The sequence below is a fragment of the Polypterus senegalus genome, chromosome 1, assembly GCF_016835505.1.
Source record: "Polypterus senegalus isolate Bchr_013 chromosome 1, ASM1683550v1, whole genome shotgun sequence".
Lineage (NCBI taxonomy): Eukaryota > Metazoa > Chordata > Cladistia > Polypteriformes > Polypteridae > Polypterus > Polypterus senegalus.
In genome coordinates, this window is record NC_053154.1 from 247,194,685 (window position 1) to 247,218,758 (window position 24,074).

The following is a 24,074-nucleotide window of genomic DNA, read 5'->3' on the forward strand; positions in this document are numbered from 1 at the left end:
AGACCCGGGTTCACCTCCCTGCGTGGAGTTTGCATGTTCTCCCCGTGTCTGTGTGGGTTTCCTCCCACAGTCCAAAGATATGCAGGTTAGGTGGATTGGCGATTCTAAATTGTCCCTAGTGTGTGTTTGTGTGTGTCCTGCGGTGGGTTGGCACCCTGCCCGGGATTGGTTCCTGCCCTGTGTTAGCTGGGATTGGCTCCAGCAGACCCCCACAACCCTGTGTTAGGATATAGCGGGTTGGACAATGACTGACTGACTTTGATATGAGGTAATTAACTTTACTTTTACATTAACTATTGTTTTCAAATCATTAGCAATAACACTGCAAACAAGCATTTAAAAATTTCTTATTTCAAACGATGGCTGTTTCTTGAAGCAGGCACAGTTTATTCACGTGTCTTTCCAGTGTGCTAGTCTTGGTCTGCACACAAAGTCTTCTGACTGCACCTTTGGCAACTGGCATAGTCTTGACGACTCAACCCATTACCCAGGAACTGTGAGGTGTTTAGCTTCTTCAGGCACTGCAGCTGTGTTGAGTGTTTCACCAACTCTCAGTATTTCATCTTGTATGATCAGGTCAAGTTTATAGATTTGACTGTTCTTTTTTACACAAGCCTTTTTCTTTAGAGCCTTTAATTCTTCTGGAAATTCTTGCTGTTGACTGAGACATATAAGCTCTGTTTCAGCTTTAGCCAAGTCTTCTAGAAAAATTGGGCTTGGTTTTAAAATCAGTTTATACCTTTTCATGTGCTTTGTGATGAGTGATTTTTGTTTTTCTGGATTACGTTTAGACTGACTGACTTCTAGTTGCAATGTTTTTCTTTCATTTCTTATGTGCAGCAGTATCTCTCTAAACTTGAGGAACCAAGCCACTGCTTTCTTCAAGTGTAGCCAATCTGAAAAGTAGGTGATTAGTTTGTTAATGGGCTCGGTCGCCTCCCCTATTCTTGTCATGTTAACTGCACAAGTTTTAACTTCTGGATCATCTTCAAAAAGTGAATCGTTCAGTTGATCTGGTCTTTTTGGCCACTCACGTTCGGGCTTCAATAAGAAACTTAGACCTTGTAACCATGTGGTGCTTTTGAGAAAGTGTTCTATGCTTGATCAGCTGGATTTAGGGCAGATGTGACATACCTCCACTACAAAGGTTGTGAATGATCTCTGATCACGGAGATTCTGTTGGCAACAAAGGTCTTGAATCGAATGCTTTCATTTGAAATGTATTTTAGCATTGTGGTGCTGTCAGTCCAAAATGTAGATTCTCGTAAGGGCATTTGAAGCTCACCTTTTAGCATTTTGTACATTTTGACTGCCATAATGGCTGCTGTCAACTCCAATCTTGGAATCGTGACCTGCTTCAATTGTGCAACTCTTGACATCAGGAATGAACAATGCTATTTGCCCTCTTTGTTGGTTAAGACAAGATAAGTGACAGTGCCATATCCTTCTTCACTGGCATCTGCAAAATGGTGTATTTGTGCTGACTTTATGGTTCCAAACCAGGCACATTTGAAGCATCTGTTCACTTTATATTCTACTAGTAACTGTAAATCATCCATCCATTTTTTCCATTTCTGAATGTGTTTGATCTCTGCTTCTTCATCCCACCCAAATTTCTCTTTGCATAAGTCTCTTAGAATAAGCTTTGCTGGCAGAATGGCGGGTGCTAAAAAACCAAGAGTCTCGTAAACTGAGCTAACAACAGACAAAATACCACACCTTGTAACGGGCTTGTTTTTGCAACCTTAACTGAAATTTGAAACGGTCCATTTTTTGCGCACCACTGAACACCCAAGGCACGCTCTGTGTGAAGGAGACTGTGGCTCAAATCTAAGTCCTTTTGCTCATGAGCTCTGTCTTCTTCAGGAATAGGCAATAAAACTGCTCTGTTGATACTCATCTTAGTCAAGTGAAATCCCCCTTTGAGGCATAGAGCTTGGAGGTCTTTTGCCAGCTTTATTGCTTGTTATTCTGTTGCCATCGACTTTAAGCAGTCGTTCACATAGAAGTTATTGAGAACAGTGTTAACAGCTTCTTCAGAAAATGTATCTCTGGCATCTTCCGCTGTTCTACGTAAAGCATAAGAAGCACAACTGGGTGAAGAAGTAGCATCAAAAAGGTGTACTGTCATTTTGAATTCTTCTAGATCTTTACTTATATTACCCTCAGGCCACCACAAAAAGCATAAAAAAATCAGTATCTTTATCAAGTACTTTAACTTGGTAGAACATTGACTTAATATCTGCCATTAATGCTACTGGCTCCTTTCTGAATCTTGTAAGGATGCCAATGAGAGTGCTAGTTAGGTCTGGGCCTTTTAATAATTGTTCATTAAGTGAAGTCCCCTGGTAGGTGACAGTGCAGTCAAAGACCACTCAAAACGTATTTTTCTTTGGATGATACACACCGTGATGTGGGATGTACCACACCCTGCCTTTGTTGCAATTCAGGCTTTCTTTGGGTACCTTGACAGCGTAAACCCTTCTCAATAATGTCTTTCATGAAAGCTTTATAGTCTTTGTGGAAACCTGAATTTTTGCTCAGTTTTCTTTTTAGTCCAATAGCACACTGTTCAGCAATACAGCAATTATTCGGCATTTTAAGTGTTTCATTCTTCAAAGGTAAATTGAAACAATAGTGGCCTCCTACCAGTCTTGTCGGTTCTGAGGCTATGCGGATGAACTTGATGTCTTCCTGTGACACTTCCTCTTTCTCCTCACAGCTGTGCTCAGGAAAATCTGTATTATTCTGTTGCAGCAACATATCTTCAATTTCTGTTATTGAAACATGATTGATTGAATGTTTCAGCAGCTTACCACTTTGTTTTGCAAGGTCATCTATCTTTTTGTATGGTCCACCAACCACCCATCCAAGTGCAGTCTTCACAGCACAAGGTCCACCTCCTTGGCTAGGTATGATTTGTGACTGCTTGAAGATTTCTGGGTAGTTGATTCCTATTAAAAGATTCAGAGTCAATATGAGATAGATGTACCTCTTTAAGTTATGTCCATATATCGACTTCTTCTTGTAGTGGAATACTTTCTCTGTTCACTGGAATGGAGACCTGCGTAAAGACCTTTGGCTAATCAATATATTCATCATCAATGAGACCACAGACTCACAAATCTGATAAGATAGAACATTGGGTTAGCATTTTTGAATCATCATCATAATTACTCATAGTTTTGAGGAATACTTGTGTTCTTCTCCCTTGAAGGTTTGTCTCTGGAGCTTTTCAGTGAAGATTGTTACTGTACTGCTGAGGTCTACAAAGGCGTACATTTCTACATACCTTTAACTCTTCTTAGATTTTACCTTAAAAAGAACCACATGCAGTGGCATTCACCGTCCCCAGTAAAATCATAAGTTCCAGTCTCAGCTTCTCCTTAAGTAGATGTTGCCACACTGGCTGTTGCTTTAGATGTTGCTCCACTCTCTTTTTTTGTTGTGCAGGATAGGATATCTGGGTGCTGAAAAGAACATGCCTGACACTTCATTCTTTCTTTACAATTCTTACCAAGGTGCCCCTGTTTGAGACAGCGAACGCATAAACCTTTAGATTTTTTAAAAAGTCAATTCTGTCTTTATGTGGAAGTTCTTTGATTTTACTACATTCAGCAAGAGAATGCTGGCCACCGTAAAATGCACAAGGTCTTTTAAAAGCACAGGTGCCAGTGGCAGACCTCTTGACTAAGGTGCCCTGAATCCCTTTTTCAGCAGCTTCTGTAATGCTTGTAGTAAAAGTACTTCCCTTTTTCTGACTGCAATTCATGGATAACTTTCCTTTGCCATTCCTCTCTCTTTTCTTTATGCAGGTATAACTTTGTGCAGCTGCACCATGCACTGAATGAGAGGTGTTCTGGGCTTGTATATGCAAAAAAAACCTATTAAATCATCAAATTTTACATCTCTTTTTTTATAGGTTTTTACCTATATTGAATTCATTCCGATCTCCTCCTGAAGGAGGTGCTGTATTCATACAGCGACCGAGAAAAAGAGCCAAATCTACCAGTGCTCCTCCTTAGTCTGCTGACTTGATCTGAGGCCTGTTCATAATCTTTTTAAAGTGTGCTCTATATATCTGCCTACTATCTCCATAGTAGGTTTTGAGCAGTTGTTGTGCCTTTTAATAACCTGTTTTTGGCATAAGTCCAAGACAGGTTTGAACGAGCTCTTGAGGGTGGCCTCTGGAGTACTGTTCTAGAACATGCAGTTTATCTCAATCATTTTCAAAAACATTGTCCACAGCATAATCAAAGGCGCTAATGAATGATGTATATGTTAGAGGATCACCATTAAATATTGCTACTTCTATATGTGGTGCTGGGGATTTATCTTATTTCTTCCACTGCTGAGCTAACAGCTTAGTAGCTTCGGCAACTGCTTTTTGGCTTTCGGTTTAATTCTGTATGAGCATGTCAACAAGATCGTGTCTGAAAGTCTGCAAACTGCCCCTGTGGTAGTTACTAGTCGTACCTGCCTTTCAGACTTGAGTTCACCCAACCTTTGTAAGATTCTATCAAGTGTCGATTGTTCAGCCAACACTGCAGAAGAAGGTGATGATGCCGCAGTGCTTTTCTAGACTAAAGAGTCACATTTAATCTCAAGTGCAGGGCCGTTCTTAGGCATAGCAAAGTAGGCGATCACCTAGGGGTCTCACTGCCAAAGGGCCCCACCTGGATATTTTTTTTTTGCCGTAACCAAATACAACTTATAGGTCCATATTTCAGAAGTACAAATTTTCTCTGGTGGCGGAATTATCAGTATGGTTACGTGTTAGCAGGGAGGAAATAGTGATGACAGGCAGCATCAATGGTGGCGGTGGAGCCTGGGATAGTGGACGGGGCCCCAGTGGAAGGGCAGGTCATGGTCATTATCTGCCTAGGCGTCTGTGCAGCAGATCGATCATACTATAAATAGCGGAAGCTGAGAGGGTAAAACCATTCCACAAAACAGCACGACTCTGTTAAAGCTGTGCGCTTTCAAGTAGGATTGATGTATGCTACATTGATTGAGGTCTCTGAGAGGCAAGAATGGAGGCTGCCGCTTTGGCAAACCAAATTAAACGTTACCCTTTCTTGGTGTCATTAGTAATCTGGTATGATCTCTTGGCGCAAATTAATATTGTGAGAAAAATATTGCAAAGTAAAGATATACAGTGACATCACTTTGAACTGCATTCAGAACACAGTTAACTTCTTGAAATCCTACAAAGAAACAGGTTTCGAATCAGCCCAAGATGCAGCTAAAGAGTTAGCTACAGAACTGGAAATAGACGAGGAAGAAATACACATTTCCACTGCACAGACAACACATAGAAGGAGTGTGTGGAGACAATTTGATTATGAAGCTCATGGTGAGCCGATACGTGATCCTAAAGAAAAAAAAATCATGTTGAGTTCTTTAATGTCTTGCTAGATCAAGCCCTAATGTCAATGACTGAACGATTTGACCAGATGAAAACCCATTCTGACAATTTTGTGTTCCTGCACAATTTCGGATGCATTACGAGCATGAGCGAAACTGATTTGAGAGAGTGCTGCGATGTTCTTATCAATATCTTAACAGATGAAATTAGTAGGTCCGATATTGATGCTTATGATTTATGTGCTGAATTGTGCAATTTAGCAAATTTGGTTCCGCAAACTATTTCTGCTCTTAAAAGCTTGCAAGTCATATACAAAAACAATTTGCAAGATTCTTTCCCAAACGTCTTTGTTGCATTATGTATCACTTATAATTCCTGTAACTGTCATGTCTGCTGAACGCAGCTTTTCAAAGTTCAAGCTGATTATGAGCATGACGCAAGATTGATTGAATGGCTTTAGCGTTAATATCAGTTGAGCATGAAGTCATCGACTCCCTTGATTATTCAGACTTAATCAAAGAATTTTCAAAAATAAAAGTATGCAAGGGGTTTTTACGTTAAAGGTTTGATTTACATACTAAGTTAGGTATAGTCAGTAGGTTCCTTTGACATGTTCCTCTCAAATCTGATGTACAGTATATAATATATAATCATAAAATAATAAGCTATACATTACTAATATTATGCATTTATATTAAAAAAATTATGCATTCATACAGATAAAATAATTATCATACATTAACATGGATAGAAAGAATTATCATACATTAATATGGATAGAAACAGCAGGGCCCCGACAGGTACCTTTGCCTAGGCCCCCAAAAACCTAAGAACGGCCCTGTCAAGAGCATGTTTTAACTTAGGAGAAGCTTGCTATACTCCTGACTTTGTGTGATCCCGTTCTGACAATTACATCTCTCTGAATTGTTAACTAGCTGTTCATCAGATGAGTGTGTTAAAAAAGCTATTTGGATCTTTCAGCCATGTCATGTCGCTGTAGTGTTAATAAATTAGTTAAATCTTTAGCGCTTTCTGCGAATGTCGTTTTTCTGTTTTTTAGTTGCGCCTTCTTTACTTAGTAGCGCTGATAGTAGACTTTTATTCAGCTTCTCAATCTGTGCATCTCACAAAAAATTCCAAACTTGCGCTACTTCTAAGTGATTTTCTGTAGCGTCTTTAAGGCTTTCAATTTCAGCTATAAGCTCAGAAAGCTGGTCATGCCTTCAACTTGTATGACATTTAAAATCTTCAATTACATACTCTGACTTTGAGTCCGTACTCAGATCACTCCCAACTTCATTTGAGCTATGCTTAGATGTTGCCATGACAGCAGCTCGAGTAACTGACGTGCGTTCCCTAGCAACAACTTCATCACAATCAGGATGCTCCAGCAAAACAGATTACTTCCTTAGAGCGAGGCTTCTAATACTCAGGCAAAAGCACAAGCGATTATCCACAACGCTTTATATATTATCACAGTCTCTTAAATCTTGTCAAGTTCAGGTAAGGTGACCTTGCTTTCATTTACAATCATACAGAGATAGAAGATAAAAGCACAGTACCTTGAGATAGCTCAGTTCCTTTTCTTTCGTTGACAAGTTCTGGAGCACAAACGTCCTCTGTCTTTAGATGGTAGTTTCCAGTTCAAGTTCAATGACTTCAGATGGCAAGTTTTCCAACGAAAATGTAGCTGCATTTTTTCCAAAATTACCAAAGTTCAGCAGCTCTAGCTTAAAAATGGGATTCAACAAAAGCCTGACATGCTAAAATGATTCCACAGACAAAATATCTTCGTTTTTAAAAGTTTTAGTTAAAAAAAAGGAAAAATTCTTGTTAAGAAAAATTCTGTTCTGTTCAAACCGTAAATCTTGTTACATTTCAAATCGTTACTAATTACTTCAAAACATTTCTGAACCATTTCAAAACAGTCAGAAAACTGTATGCCTATCCCATTTCTAAGCTGAAAATGGGTCTTTTAAGTCCCTGAGTACTGGGACCTATTCTAAACACCACCAACTGATTCAATTATCACACTGTATCTTAGTTATAGCAAGAAAGTTCTTTCTCTTGCTAACTTATAGGGGGAAAAGGCTATACCATTGTCTATGACTATGAAAGAAATTTATATTCTATTCAAATTAAGCAAACACTAATATGAGTTTAACTCAAAGCTTTAACTTTCTAAGATTGGCTCTTACACATCATTTATTAAGAACTCCCATCACAAATTGTAAAAGTCAGTCAACAAGCCATCCCATCACAAATATTCACCCTAGTACAAGTTTTATGTGCTTTTTCAGTTCATCATTTTCCACTTACCTACTTAATTCTTTTTGCTTTAAAGTTTCTCATTTGTCATATCTCGTAATACATTACTCCTAACTCCTTTGTCATGACAGTTCACTACTGAGTTAATACAGAAGAGATTGGTCTCTTCATCTATTAACAGTTTATTTTTGTTCTTTTTAATCTTTTTATTTTATTTTACTATGTGAAATTTGTAAATATTGCTGTACCTTGATGTACAGAGTTTATAAAGATTATTGGCTCTTATAACTGCCAGAAAAGTATAAAAGAAGCACTGATTTAGAGAGATGAATGCTTAAAATAGTGACATACATTATTATTTGACTATTTTCTATTTTGTTTCCTTCTGCTTAGAGCTTTGTATAAAAGAAATTGTTGCTTACAAGGAAAATGTGTTTGCACTTATATTTAAAATCTATTTTAATAATATATATGTATATTTATTTGTCTTAAAGACCTTAAATTAAAGCTATCTGTAGAAGAGATGCATAAACATGAAACTGAGCAGAGGGACATGAAATCGGACTTAACTGGAGTTAATGTTGAGCATCAAGATGCAGTAGAATCACAGCAACAGAAACCTTCTATTGAAGAGACTGTGGAATGTCTAATAAAACGTTTAATGGAGAAACGGCAAGCACTAGGCCTTCCAGAGAATATGAAGGTAATGTTGTATAAATTATTAATGTATTTTCAGGTATGAAAACCCTCAAACAAAAAGGCAGTGGCATACACGGGGGACATAAACTAAAACATAAGAAGAAAAACAAATTTGTTAGTATGTAATAAGATTGGAACAACTTGTAATTTGTTAATTAGAAGTGAAGTCAATAAGAATATTCTGAAAGAAACAAATTCTGTGTTAGCCTAAGTATATGTACAGGGTGGTCCAGATCTAATTATGCAGATCCAGATCGTTGGGACGATTCCAGTTCGGCGCAAAGACGATTCTTCATGTTGTCAGTTCACATACTTCTCGATGATCCAGGATTTTTCAGGTGATTTTCTATGTAATAAACTTAATAAGTTATAGTGTAATGAAAGTTGCATAATTAGATCTGGACCTCCCTATATCAGAAAGTTATTTAATTTAGTTACTTTTAGGGATAGGGAAAGAATGCGCCTTCCTGGGGAGGATTATGATGGTTTCTTACTACACAATGAACAGAATGAATTTTAAGATTGGGCCAGAGTTGATATCAACTTTATAATAAAAAGAATTTAAATATCTATATATAAATAAACATGGCTATGTAAGAAGTACTGAAATGACAATCTGTACATTAGATGTACCAAAATGCTTATGTAATCTTTAAGAAGAAGTAATTCAGATACATGATGTTAAAAGCGATATAACAACCAAATTCAATCAATAAAGTGAGGTGTTTCTGTAATCACTGCTCTCTAAAATGGTTATAAGCAAACCTTTCTTATCTATTGATATACACACTGGTGAGTAAAATAAAGCATCATGAAAATTGTTTAGATTATGTAAATACTTCTGATTTAACAATATCATAATACTGTTATGTAGGCAAGTCATTGGAGATTTAGTGGTAGCTAATACTTAATGATCACCAGCTTAGACCTAGTAAATGTCTTGAGAAAAAAATGATACTGTGTCAGGTAATCAGCTAATAAGGAATTTTAGAATTAAACTAGACCACAATAATATAGGTACTATGTTTACATTTTTTTTCAATCAATAACAAAGCAGTATTGACTGAATCTGTGTAAGAGTAAATACAATAAATGGATAATATAGGGAGAATGCCTTAGTGAAATTCCTCTTCTCTTCTAGTAGTGCAGCAAGGAAGACGTGGCTTCCATCCATAGAAGCTGCAGTATCCAGACGGAATCTACACTTTACCTAATAGTCACCAACATTCTCTTTCAGCTGATTGCTTTTTGATATTTTGATTTACATTTATCACACTTCATGTATTTTTAAGAGTTGCAAATGGTTGTTTTGCCACATCTAATTAGTTTAATTGGCAAAAGGTCAGTAACATGATTGAGTATAAAAACAGTATCCCGGAGGGGCTCACCACACTGTTGAATACTGCGCGGGCAAATAATGCAACAATTAAAGAAAAACTTTGTGCAACCTAAAATTGCAAAGAATTTGGTTTATATTGTATGATTTTACGGTTTGTAATATCATTCAAGAATTCTGAAAATCCAGAGAAATCTCTGTACGCAAGGAACAAGGCATAAAACCAGTTTTGGATGACTGCGATCTTTGGGAATCTCAGGTGGCAATGCATTAAAAACAGGCATGCTTCTGGAAATCACTGCATGGGATCAGGAACACCTCCGAAAACCATTGTCTATGAACACAGTTCGTTGCTTCATCCACAAATGCAACATAAAACTCTAACATTCAAAGGAGAAACCATATATAAACAGGATCCAGAAATACCACCTTTTCTGGTCCTGAGCTCACTTAAAATGGAATAGAGAAAAAGTGGAAAACTATCCTGTGGTCTGATGAATCAAAATTTGAAAATCTTTTTGGAAACCATGGATACTTTGTCCTCTGGGCTAAAGAGGAGAGAAACAATTGAGCTACTTATCAGTGCACAGTTCAAAAGCCAGCGTCCATGTTGTTATGGGGTGCATTAGTGCACATGGCAGGAGTAGCTAGCACATCTAGGAATGTGCGATTAATGCTGAACGATATATACAGGTTATGGAGCAACATATACTGTAATGCAGACAACATCTTATTTAAGCAAGACAATGCCAAACCATATTCTGCACATGTTGAAAAACACATACAATGTCTCAAGTTAGTATCTTCCTCCCTGAACTAAGTTAAAGCAGTGGTCAGGCACAGACGTCTGTTGCCATGTATCTGCCCCGATAGTAGTAGCTGGCTAGGTTCTCCTTTTACCATAACTGCAACAAGTTTATAAAAAAGCACTGTCTCCTAGTATATCATGCTCATAGTCAAAGAATGTGTTTGAAACCTGACCTTTGACCATTTGGTCATTTCTGTCTTGATAAAACATAAGAATAACAGGAGTGTGAAGGTCTTATAAACTTGCAGGAAACATGACCCTTAAGTGCTGTAGCCAATAGAGCTTTGATGGGACATTCCTGGCTACATATATTTTTTCTAAACATAAAAAAGACCATACATGTAAAATGACATTCTCAAACCAGCTTAACCCAATCTGAGGTCATGTGGGACCAAGGCCCATACTGCCAGGATTTTGCACAAAGTGGGAACCAACACTGTTCCGGGCACTAGTCAATTGCTGTGTCCATTTACTAACACATGCACATGGCCAATTTACACTCACCATTTAATCTAGAGTGCACATCTTTAGGAGGTAAGGTAACAAGCAAAAGTATCTGTATTTAAGCATACAGTTTAGATACTGAATCTGTGAGGCTCAGCTATACACTATATATGTTTTATCAAAAATGGACAGGGTAGCGTGGGGCACCCTCTACTTAGCTATCTTAGATCCTTTATGCATATCAAACAGGTAGCCAAAACACTTTATATCACTTTAAGTTAAACTTCATATAAGAATATTCATCTTTGAAAGTTAAGTAGTATGGAAAATGATGCTGAAATAGATCATATTTTAAAGCCAGAGACAACATTGTTAATTGAACTTTAAGGATGTGATGTCTAATAAATTATTAGCTAAGAATGCTAAATTTGCCTATAACTCCACAGGAAATGACACACAAACAAATGGCACTGGAGAAAGTTACTCTGCAGAAAAGTTTGCTTTATTTTGAAACCCTTCATGGGCGTCCGGTAAGTGTTTTTTCTCTTATTTTCTTATAACACCACATTCTGGTAGTAACACATATATCTGTGGCATTTGTACAGCGAGCTCCGATCAAAAACCTGCCAGCATTAGCCATGAAAATGTTGTTGGGTTTGCTGCCCACACTGCCTGGAACAATTTTAGCAAACAGGCTAGTACCACTTATGACAAACGGGAAATGTGCAATGTATTTACTTGTGTTTACTGACCTTTTGTGCATTTTAGAAAGCAACATTGATAAACATTGCATTGGTGTGGTGGGAGGCAAGCTACAAAAGTAATAATGTACCTTTGTGTAGATTGCCAATAACCTCATCAAAGCTTGGTAGGTAAAATTGAATGAGCTACATACATACATACTATACTTCCAAGATTTTTACAGACAAAGTAATTAATTCTGCAGACAGAATTATAAACTGTTCCATTGTATGGATCTGAAAATCAGCAAATTAGATGTAAATATTTGTGAGTCATTTGGTTTTTGAAGTCTTAACTAATGACCTCTAACATAATGGAAAAACATCCAGTGTATTTTACATTTGAATGGTGCATTGGCAAATGCAATGCAGTCTCTTGATTACATTTACTTAACTAGTGAAATTAGTCTATTCATTTTCTAATTCTAGATTACTTTGCATCTCTCTATTATATAAAATTAAATCTTGAGATGAGACGAGACAAGACTTTTTCAGAGAGATAATTTCATCTCCAGCGAGACGAGACTTTGTGCCAAGATACGCCAAGAGATGAAGTGAAAGCGAGGGCGGAAATAAAAGAAAAAGTTGGAGAAGAAAAGACAAAGAGTAGAAGACAAAGTAGAATGTCGTTAATGAAAGTACTAAAATTTGAAAGTCTAAAAAAAATAATATTAAAGATTGCATTTGCGCTAACAAACAGAAATGATTACTCGGTGAAATAACAGAACAGCAGAAAGAGATTGAATATATGGACACAGGTGATATGACAGAAGTATTTAGATATTGTTTGGCTTTAAACTTTAAGTCGGAGACTTGTAGACCATCTAATTCATGTTGCCATCAGGGAAAAGTAGTGTTTCTTCCCAATGAAGAGGCCTATCCGCAAGAATTAAAAGATTTGGTGTTTGGTGAAAGTGAAATCCACATACGAGAGCAGCAGAGACGTGAAGTGGCTGGCGCACCAATGGTCCACTCACTTCTCATTTGTTTGATTGCTATTGTCAGACGGTTCCTGCGCTGTCAGCTCCAAGTGGGGTCGGAAATAAAAGGCAAAGAGTAGAAGACAAAGTAGAACGTCGTAAAGAGGTTCAAAAACGTTGGCGCGATACACATGCAGAGCAGGTTAGAGATAATGAAAGTACTAAAATTCGAAAGTCTCAAAAAACTGATAGAAAAGATTGCAAATGTGAAATCCACATACGCGAGCGGCAGAGACAACGAAGTGGCTGACACATAGCGCAGGCTGGGGGGTTGGCGAACAAGAGTTCTTGAATAATGGAGTTATGTAACACTGACAGGTCTGATTACACACAATTTCCTTGAAGTTTGGAGTGTGTCAAATTCACATTTTTATTTGAATCAGTTTGACTCAACCGTTAAATATTACTCTTTAGTAAGTTTTTTTTAACCAGCTAATTATGCAAATATAAATCTTTCAATTGCAAATTTTACAAAACATAACACTGATTCTCTGGCAAATCATATTTTAAAAGGATGTTCTTAACAAAAACAGCTTTAAAGAGTTTGTTTAATTGCAAATATCATGAATTTTCTTGGAAATTACTAATTAAACAGTACATTAATAATAATGTTTAAATTTGTATTTTAATAATCATTTAAGCAGTATTTTTCAGTTATAGGAGAGAACATGTCAGAAAATAAAATTAGAATACTCACATGACAAGATAATCCAGGTAGTCCATGGTGATATCTCCCTTTAGAAGCCCTGTGTTTTAAGTCCTCTCAAGATTGTAAAATCCCCTCAATTTTCTGTTGCACTGGAAGAATAACCATGTCTATCACAAATTAAATTCAAGTATTGCATTGTAATTTAATAATTATGAATACCAGTGCTAGTTAAGTCATTGCTGGAGAACTACTTTTGATTAACATACCACAATTTTAAATTTGCTGTTAGTATTTATATATTTTATTTTTTATTACATAAAAGGCACAATATTGTCCACTTGAGTAATGGAGTTCCATTTAATTAAAAAGCCAGTGAAAAGGATTTCTGTTTTTTTGCCATGGTGTCAAATAGGTATCAAGATCATGAAATTTCACTGGTATTGATATCTAATCAAAAATTCTGGTATCATGAAATGCCTTGTTGCAACACCACATACTGTATATATCTTAAAAGTGTTACCTAAACCTTTCATTAGTTTATTTTGTGAATCACCTTATTCCAGTACAGGCCAGTGCTTGCCAACCCTGGATGAGGTGCCAGGGCACATTTGCACATATACTTAAACATCACATCAGTTTATAGTCATCAGTAAACCTAATCTGCACATTTTTGGGAGGTTGGAAGAAATCCGATTACCCAGATCACAGCAGAAACATGCAGATTGTAAGCAGACATTTCCCCAGATCGAGTATTAAACTCAAGAGTCTGGCGCTGTAAAACAGCAACCGTACCCCCTGCACCACATGACTTGCTGAGTACAATAATGTACAAGTGTTGCTACTGGAATGCCCACTTTTGGTTATTGATTCACTTTTGTTATTTAATTTGGCAGACAGCATTTGCTCCACACTGCACTTGCCTACAGTTCCATTACCAGCTGCATCCCTCCAGTCCGGAGTTTGCATGTTAGCACACTGGTTCTCAGGTCCATTCACAAATCAGTAGCATTTCAGTTTGAGAATCAAATGTGCCTTTGACTATCTGCACTCTGCAGGGAGTTGGCTTTATTCGTAAAATGCTTCCATTTTCCAAACCCAGCGTTTGATTTAATTAAGATGAATTATGGTGGAATATCTTGTAAGATGTTCATTTGTTGTAATTCTGTGGGTATGCTTAGAGTTAATTCCATGTATAACTTTTTTTTTAAGTGTACAAAACAAGAAAGGAATCTTATGAAGCCGCTCTATGACAGATACAGGATCATCAAACAGCTCCTGTATGCATCTCCAGCCATCACCACAATTGTAAGTCAAGGCCTGATTCATGCTTTGCTACCTTTATGGAAGTTAACATTTTGGCCTTCAGAGGTTGGGCACTCATAAATGGATTTGTTTGTTAAGTCCTTAATTGTGATCATTTTTGTTTTTTTTAATGAGCAATTTTATTTTAACTGATTACATTGGAAAAGTGCAGTTTCTGTTTAAAGTGAAGTTCAGTGCAATTTGAAGTGGATAATTGAATTCAATACGTGCCCACCTGGGGATGGCAGCCGACTACTTATTTATATAATATGGGCAAAATGGTGCTGCTTCTAAGCTCCGCAATGCTGGGTTTGAATTCTCGCTTTGGTGCTGTTAGCATGGCCTCCCCTTTTCTCTGAGGATTTCCTTCCACATCACAAAGATGTGCTGGTTAGGTTAAGCAGCTCACAATACGTATGGGAGTGAGAGCCATGCAGTGCCCTTGTCCAGGTTGTTTCCTGGCCTGTGTCCAATGCTGACAGACTAGGGTCCCGCCTGTCTGACCCACAACTGGATTAAGCTGGTTCAGTAAGTGGCTATGGAGAATATTAGAAAAATTTGATGAGAAGAGGCCATTCAGCCCAACAGAGCTCACCAATTCTATCCATTCAGTGTCTCCAAAGTAACATCAAGTTGAGTTTTGAAGGTCCCTAAAGTCCTGACCTCCACCTCCCTACTTGGTCATTTATTAAGTGTGCCTGTCGTTCGTGTGTGGAAAGAAACTTTCAAACATCCGTGCAAATTCATGTTAATGAGCTTCCATCTGTTTCCTCGTGTTTCAGATACTGCGTAGTAAATATGTTTGCATTCATTCATAATGTGCTGCCATGGTATGATGTGTTCTCATAACTTGTAACCCAATAAACTCAAGAATTATTTCACATTTGTTTTGTTTTTTTATCATTAATAGAATAATACTGAGTTGTATGTTAACTTATTTAAATGTTATGAACTATTTACAAATATTTTATATCATGCAAACAATTTGTGTTTTGTTTTTTACCAAGAATCCCAGTTATAAAGCATATTTTCCCTGTAAGTGTTCATTTTTATACAATTTTGGAATAGATTTTATTATACTTTAAGGGAGGAAAATATCTAAGAATTTATAGAAGTATTGAGACTGCTAATTCAGCAACCTTCACAAACAAGCGGCCAAAGGCTTTTTATCAGTAGCCGATTAGAGAACAGCTCACATTCTAGCAACACCAACCTAGGCTCTCAACGCTTAATTAATTGCTTGTGGATCCATTCTTTGCTGGTGCTTTTGCTACATAATAAAATATAAGAAGGAAATTCCTTAATTTCATAATGGCTGCTCAGGATTACACTGGCTTCTTGTTATCCGGAATCTGCTGACAACATGTGTACATATCATGTGATGTTTCTCTGTCTTACAGGAGGAAGAGGGTTCTGATGAAGACAGTTCACAACAGAGTCCAGGACCACCTTCCAGAATAATATCGCAGATTTCAACAGAGGAGTCTTTGTGTTCTCAGGAAGACGATAATGAGCCGGCCTTTGTGTCTCCCTTAGACGAGATGAAAGCTGTTCGACAGCCAGCTGTTCCAATATCTCATTTACATGAAGCCTCCATGTAAGTTGTTGTCTTCCACTGTTTTATCTATTTTTTTTTTTAAGGAAAATATACCAATAACGAATGTTGTCTTTAGATAAGGTAATAAACTTGGTTCAGGGCTTTCTACACAAGTGCAGCAAAGTGTGAGATAAAATAGAAATGCATTTAGCATCTGTAAAGCTCCTGGAAAATGTCTTGAGTGAAAAATCTATCCTTCCAGATTACCTGCTCCAGTTTGTTTGTCTAATAGTATTTATGAACTTATGGGCCAGGACAGTTGGAGCTCTTAGGCTGATCATCAGACATGCTTATGAGTGTAATTATGTTTACTCCTGCCAATTCTGAAGTAAGAACGTTTGAACTCATGGTGAGTTCATATAATATTATAGCAGAAAATGAGAGTGGCACACACGTCTGTTACAGAGAAAACAAGCACATGAAAACCGGCCAATACTGTCAAAAACAACTTGATCACATTTCAGACTGTTGGTGGGTTTGATAAAAGTGATAAAGGCTTGAGGCAGCCACCCATATAATATGTTCCATCCATCCATCCATTTTCCAATCTGCTGAATCCGAACACAGGGTCACGGGGGTCTGCTGGAGCCAATCCCAGCCTGGCAGCAAAAATAAAGAATTATAAGACCAGAGTAGTTTACAAGACTGAGTCCAAAACAGAACTGAAATCCGAAGGAGGGGAAAAAGGCTTTTTTAGGGAGTTTTGTGGAAGTGATTTTGTCCTTGGGGCCGGGACAGGAACTGACGTTATCCTCGGGGCCGGGACAGGAAGTGACGTGTCCTGCATCGAGGCACCAGAACCTGGCGGGATTTCCTGGGAAGGGTCTGCAGGGAACTTAGAAAGAGAGTCGGTGCACCTCGCTGCCCCCTGGTCGGGTGAGTCCGTACCATTCTCTAAGCCCTTTAGCTGCCTCTGACTCGCACGTGTGTGACAGCTGATAGAAGAATAGTGGCCATGTGCTGTATGGGTAAAGCCATAACAGGTGTAGTTACAGGGTCTTCAGAAAGTAGTCTCTCCACTGATTACTTCTCGTTTGGCTTTGTTGATAAGTCAAATTAAAATATATTTACATGGGATTTTTGCTACTCCTGTAGAAGTAGTCACTATAATTGTTAAAATGTTTTGATGTCTTCTGAATTATATTCGAACTAAAAATCTGAAATGATCAAGTATTCACCACCTTAGCTTTAACAACCTAAATTGGCTGAAATCCCACAAAATACGTTATTGTGATACATCCATGTTTATTTTGAATCCTTCTGTGATGAACTGTATGATTGGACAATAAATATTACCGACATTATGAGGTCTTGCAACAAAAACAGCAGATCAGATCAGTCTTCTGTCGTGACAAGCAAGACACTGCCCGTTGAACATCGAAATTAAACTGTTAGGAGGTAAAAAATGTAGAGATTTTAAAAAGACTAGCAAAGGCGAGAATCTTCCTATGAGCAACATGCAGTCCATTGTAACACTGCAATAAGTCACCTGCTGTCACACCTAAATGAGCAACTAGAGAAGACGGGCAATTGTCAGAGAAGTGAAAGAACTGTTTAACTTAAATGGGAAAAACTGTCACCCTATCAGCAACCTTTTCAGTGCTTCACAGATTTCACCCCTTTGGTTAACGTGGCCTTAGGAGGAAGCCATGTTTAAGTAAGGCCATGTTTAAGAGTGTAGCTGAACTCTTTGATTTAAAGGAAAAGCACCAAGGTGGCACCATCCTTACTGTCAAGCATGATGGGAGGAAATGGAAAGCTTGTTACCATCGGGAAGCCAAATATAAGCAAAGCCTTGAGGAGAAACTGTTCGAGTCAGTCCCAGATCTGCATTTACATTTTTCAGCAGGACAATGACCAGAAGTGCATGGTTGAAACTCTTAATGAACAATTTGAAAATATGTGGTAAGGCCTGAACAGTGCCGTCTGCTAACACTCTACATCTGATTTAGCAGAATGGGAGCAGATATGCATTGGCAAATGGGCAAAAATTCAAAAATCAAAAAATGTGCAAAGTTCATACAGATCTACTCGACAGGCCCCACAATTTAGGTGTGAATTCTTCTATTCTGGACAATACGAGGTGAGACACAATAATAAATGGATTGGTAATAAAAAATTTTATTGATTACTCACAGCATTCTAAACATTGTCACATTCTATATACTCCCCCTCCTGATCTCTACACTGCTCCATACATACAGTGGGTGGGTACGGAAAGTATTCAGACCCCCTTCAAATTTTCACTCTTTGTTATATTGCAGCCATTTGCTAAAATCATTTAAATTAATTTTTTCCCTCATTAATATACACACAGCACCCCATATTGACATACAAAAAAAAGAATTTTTAAAATGGTTGCAGATTTATTAAAAAAGAAAAACTGAAATATCACATGGTCCCAAGTATTCAGACCCTTTGCTCAGTATTTAGTAGAAGCACCCTTTTGAGCTAATACAGCCATGAGTGTTCTTGGGAAAGATGCAACAAGTTTTTCACACCTGGATTTGGGGATCCTCTGCCATTCCTCCTTGCAGATCCTCTCCAGTTCTGTCAGGTTGGATGGTAAACGTTGGTGGACAGCCATTTTTAGGTCTCTCCAGAGATGCTCAATTGGGTTTAAGTCAGGGCTCTGGCTGGGTCATTCAAGAAGAGTCACAGAGTTGTTGTGAAGCCACTCATTCGTTATTTTAGCTGTGTGAAAAACTTGTTGCATCTTTGCCAAGAAGACTCATGGCTGTATTAGCTCAAAAGGGTGCTTCTACTAAATACTGAGCAAAGGGTCTGAATACTTAGGACCATGTGATATTTCAGTTTTTCTTTTTTAATAAATCTGCAACAATTTCAAAAATTCTTTTTTGTATGTCAATATGGGATACTGCGTGTATATTAATGAGGGAAAAAATGAATTTAAATGATTTTAGCAAATGGCTGCAATATAACAAAGAGTGAAAAATTGAAGGGGGTCTGAATACTTTCCGTACCCACTGTATCTTCCAATGATTGAAACAGTGCTAGAAGTCTTCTTGCTTGAGGCTCTTCAACAGGCTTGCCATTTGTGACTTCACTTCATCCATTGAAGAAAAATGTGATCCCTTCAGGTCACTTTTGATTTCGGGAACAAGTGAAAATCACAGGGTGCTAAATCGGGCAAATAGGGAGGATGATTGAGAACAGGAATATTTTTGTCACTCAAAAACTGCTTTATAGAAAAAGAGAAAATTCGTGAGAAATTTGATGTTGATTCGCTGTTCGATTTTTTTCACCCGGTGACTTTTTTACCGATTGTTGTGTAAATACTGACTGGACTATTCACAGGATATACCTAGCCGTTCGGCGGTTTGAGAGGGCGTGTAGTAGTAGTTCTATGATTCACGTTTGGCCGACCTCCAGACAGTTTTCCAGTAAAGCCCCAAGCCCAGTCCGACTATTTTTGTGTCTCACCTTGTAAATCACCCTTTTTATCTATAATGTGCTGAATTTATTATTGTCTTAGTGAAGGGAGCAAAAATTAATTCATTACTTTAAAAAATGGAGGAGTAACAAGAAAATCTGAAGGAAATTCAAGTGGCAAATCCCTTTTGAGGGCACTGTAGTTGGCATTATTACTGTTTCTGTCATACTTTATCAGCATTTTTGGTTTATGTTTTTGTGTCAAGTTATTTAAGTAATTTGTTAGGAACTGATAATCTGTGGTTCACTAATTAAGCTATTTGGTTTGGTTTTATAATCTAAAGATACAATACATTTTTATTGAGGTAATCTAAACCTAAAATATGGCAGCGCTAATGGGTTACACCACCAGTGGCCTCTTTCTCCATCCATCCATCCATTATCCAACCCGCCATATCCTAACTACAGTGGTTTGCTGGAGCCAATCCCAGCCAACACAGGGCGCAAGGCAGGAAACAAACCCTGAGCAGGGCGCCAGCCCACCCCAGGACACACACACACACACACAACCCCCCACACACCAAGCACACACTAAGGACAATTTAGAATAGCCAATGCACCTAACCTGCATGTCTTTGGACTGTGTGAGGAAACCAGAGTACCCGGAGGAAACCCATGCAAAGTCCACGCAGAGAGGACCCGGTAAGCAAACCCGGGTCTCCTAACTGTGAGGCAGCAGCGCTACCCACTGCGCCACCTTAAAAACCTTAAAACACAACAAGAAAAGCTAGCTCTGTGTTGCAGCTACTTATTGTGTGAAATGTGTCTATTCATGCTGTCCTGATTTGGCTGGGGCCATTTTTCAAAGAAGTCTGGCAAAAGGCCTTCACAGATTATGGAAACAGCGGTAGAGGGAAGAGCTTTTGACGGACTCCTTTACTGCTCTCAATGAAAAAGGCAGCAGTAGTTTTAGAAGAAGACCAGGAGATGAGATGTGAAATGAGGGACAGGCAAGACTTGCATCCTGGAAGTCAGTAACATGACCCTCACGACCACAGACAGAACTCTAAATCGAATTCCAAAGTCATTGCACTGGAATCTTTAACCATGAAAGCTCCCACAAAATATACTTGGACTAATCTTTGTTCTTGAACAGGATGAATAGGAAGAGTTGGTTGTGACCTTTACACACACAAGCATATAATACCTAAATCTGGGACAACGGCTCCACGAAATGATGATGATACCTACGATAAACAAAACTGCATCACAGAAAAAGCATTGTGAACATAATTCAACTTTCTAGTAATACTTTCTGACTTCAGACTAATCCCTGGCTTGAAAAAATCTTAACTCTATTTATATTTTTTCTGAAAGCACAAAAAGTAAAGAAAATGTAAATCACAACAGTTTTATTTCTGTTGGCCCACCCATTAAGTGAGTGCTGTCCAATCATGTTACAATGTAACATACACTGATGGGCGGAGCCTGAGCCAAAGTGAGAGTGTGTGAGGGGGGACTGCAGCCCCAGCCAAATCTCAGAGATTTAAAATTTGTGACTTCAGGATATGTAAACACAAGTTATGAAGTTTTGTAATGTAATTACAGCCTGGCATTTTGCACTCTATTTTGAACTTTTTGATTGTATAACGATTACTTATGCATTTTTTTTATCTTTGCTTGCATACCTAGTCAAGGGTCACACCCCATAAGAAAAGGCACAAGGCAGCCCTGCATGGGCTAGCAGTCTAACACAATGCTTACATAAATAAAAATTCATTTATTTTTGATACACTTTTGACTGTGTATTCTTGAGCATTGAAAACATTACAGTAGGAAATGGAAAACTCCCAGAAAGCATTGAACAGACCTCAATAGACCAAGAGCTCGGCAGAAGTCTGGAATGTACCCACTGATAGTGCGGACGGTCTGGACTTACTTACCAGGAGTGCTCATTTATTTGATTCAGCTGTTTGATGGTCGAGTTGTAAGAAAGATTTAAGTGGAACTTATCATTGTCATGCGTCAGAATACTCAGTCAGAAGTGGAGGATGTACACTGCAGTGTGTGACCGAGCAGAGACGACTGTCAGCCTGTCCACCGCGGACGTCTGTATGAAAGGGCTTCTAATATCGTAAAGCAACTGAACGTTTTGCCTCCTTTTGCTTTCTTCTTCAAGGCCTGAACTGCTAGAACACCTCAGAGAAACCAGAGCTGACAAGAAAAGGCTTCGGAAAGCATTAAGAGAATTTGAAGAACAATTTCTTCGGCAGATGGGAAGGTTAGTAGATTTTGGGTAAACAGAACGGGGCTGTCAGGATTATTTTTTAATCAGAGGCTAAATAAAGTAAGAAAAAAATATTTCATGCTCCTCAAAATCCATTTAAATATTAACCAGTGTTCTGAAAGTGTGCCATGAATTACATTTTGTTCACTGAGACCAAAGAGAAATACCTGTCCAGGCCGAGCAGCTGACATATGAAGTGCAAAGCTGGACTAGACATTTCTGGAGAAACGTGTCGGCGGGATTAAATGACAGCATATGTGTGCCTGCACAGCAATTTTTCATTTTTTGTTTGTGCAATGTCTTTATTTATTTAGATGGCTAAATTTCATGCAGCTTGGTAACGCACTGGTAGAGTTGCTGCCTTAGAACAAGGGGACTGGGGTCTGTGGGTTTCCTCCCACAGTCCAAAGACATGCAGGTTAGGTGGTCTGGCGATGCTAACCTGGCCCTGATTGTATGCGTTTGTTCACCCAGCAATGGGCTGTCGCCATGTCTAGGGATTGTTCCAGACTTGTGCCAGATGCTTGCTGGGATAGGCTCCAGTCGCCTCATGAAGCTGCTCTGGATGAAGAAGCCACTTTAGAAAATGGATGGATTGATGGATGGTTTCAGTTTGGGAAGAACTGGAGGATATTTACCAAAATAAGTATCAGGCATGATGAGGGCAGGAGCTCACTGCTTTGTGCTCACCTGCATGTTGGTGTCATCTGCTCTTAGAATTGGGTATGGCTGACCCACCCAAATGTCTCCTGTCTGGAAAGGGATTTGGGGCTTGAACCTCAGAGGTGAGCACCTGGTTAGTCAGCCTTTAGTGTGGTTCTGGGTTTTGTTACTCCAAGTTACTTTAAAAATAAATGTGTTTTACATATGAGTGATGTGCTGTTAACATGCCCGTAGTAGTTACTTATGTTTAGGATTAAAAAGAACTGTTTTTTAACCTTCTTATTTTTGATTTTTGGCAGAGAAACTTTAGGTGTGGGCCATTCTAACTAAAGGCCTCCATTTATTGTGTGGCATTTATTTCGAATGGCTTTGTAGCCAACACAGGGCGCAAGGCAGGAAACAAACCCTGGGCCGGGCGCCAGCCCACCGCATATATATATATATACATATACAGATAGATATATAGAGATAGATAGATAGATAGATAGATAGATAGATAGATAGATAGATAGATAGATAGATAGATGATTGATTGATTGATTGCCTAATAATACACTTCTTGATGTGTTTGGTAAGCCTGCGTTTGAACCCGAGATGCCACTTGGCCCATCAATACTAACAAATATGAATTTAGCGAGTAATAGTTTGTGATTATGAATATGTCACAAGTGGAAACATCTTTGAGGCACTTGTCATTTTTCTAGAACATCCCAAACTGCTTCTCCACTTCTTAACCCCCTGTCACCGTTTAGAAGTGGTTTTCACTTTATCCTTTATGTTTCTTGACCAAAGGAACTTGATTTTAATCGTTTAAAATAATTCTGAACGTTTGCCTTTGCATTCTGTGAGCTACAGAGAATTTTATAGCAAAATGTTCTGTATAAGCAGAGCAAGCAGTCGGTGCAGAGGAGCTTCAGATTTGTGAGAAGATAACATGTCCATACTGGGCACTGGCCTGGTCTTTGCTCTTTAGATGTTCACCACACACCACACAGAGTATTGGAGTGGTGCAGACAGTTGAGCTTTGATGGATGTGTGCATTGTAGGCATTGCTAAACTTGACTCGACCCCTTCTAGCACGATGTCTGCCTAACTTTCTGTCTGTAGGACATACCAACCAAATACCATTAACCTGGGCACCGTTTGTACGACAGTGAAACTCCACAAAATTGTTGATTTGAAATACAATTCATTCAGCAACTTCCTGGTTGCTAAATACGACTTTCAGCAATAACTTTTAGATAAAAAAAAAATTTTAGATAAGTGATACGGAAAGGAAATGTCAACATGTTTGTTTGAAGTACTTTTTCAATTGTTTTATCGTTATTTTGTATATTACGTCTTCTACAGCACATCAAATTACATTTTTGGATCAATATTTCAAATAAAAGTGGATAAGGATTAAAACAGGAACAGTATTGGTTTGAAACTTCTTTTTTTTACATTCTCAATGATTTGTGAAGGCTCTGAAGAGCTCATCCTCTCGAGTCGCCTGCACATACATGGCCTGCGTTCATTTCTGTCACCCCTGGTGGGGGTT

The 24,074-nt window shown here is 38.3% G+C and overlaps 1 protein-coding gene across 3 annotated transcripts in view; it reads left to right on the top strand.

The window, feature by feature from the left end:
* fam13c (family with sequence similarity 13 member C) overlaps positions 1-24,074 on the top strand; it is a 152,851-nt gene that overhangs the window by 126,794 nt on the left and 1,983 nt on the right. For 2 of the 3 annotated variants that reach the window (XM_039771515.1, XM_039771506.1), the window contains 5 exons: positions 8,131-8,339; positions 11,370-11,453; positions 14,502-14,597; positions 15,995-16,191; positions 21,764-21,865. In XM_039771515.1, coding sequence (XP_039627449.1) covers positions 8,131-8,339; positions 11,370-11,453; positions 14,502-14,597; positions 15,995-16,191; positions 21,764-21,865 — 688 coding nt within the window. The remainder of the gene's footprint in view (positions 1-8,130; positions 8,340-11,369; positions 11,454-14,501; positions 14,598-15,994; positions 16,192-21,763; positions 21,866-24,074) is intronic. The other variant, XM_039771523.1, reaches the window with a different exon arrangement.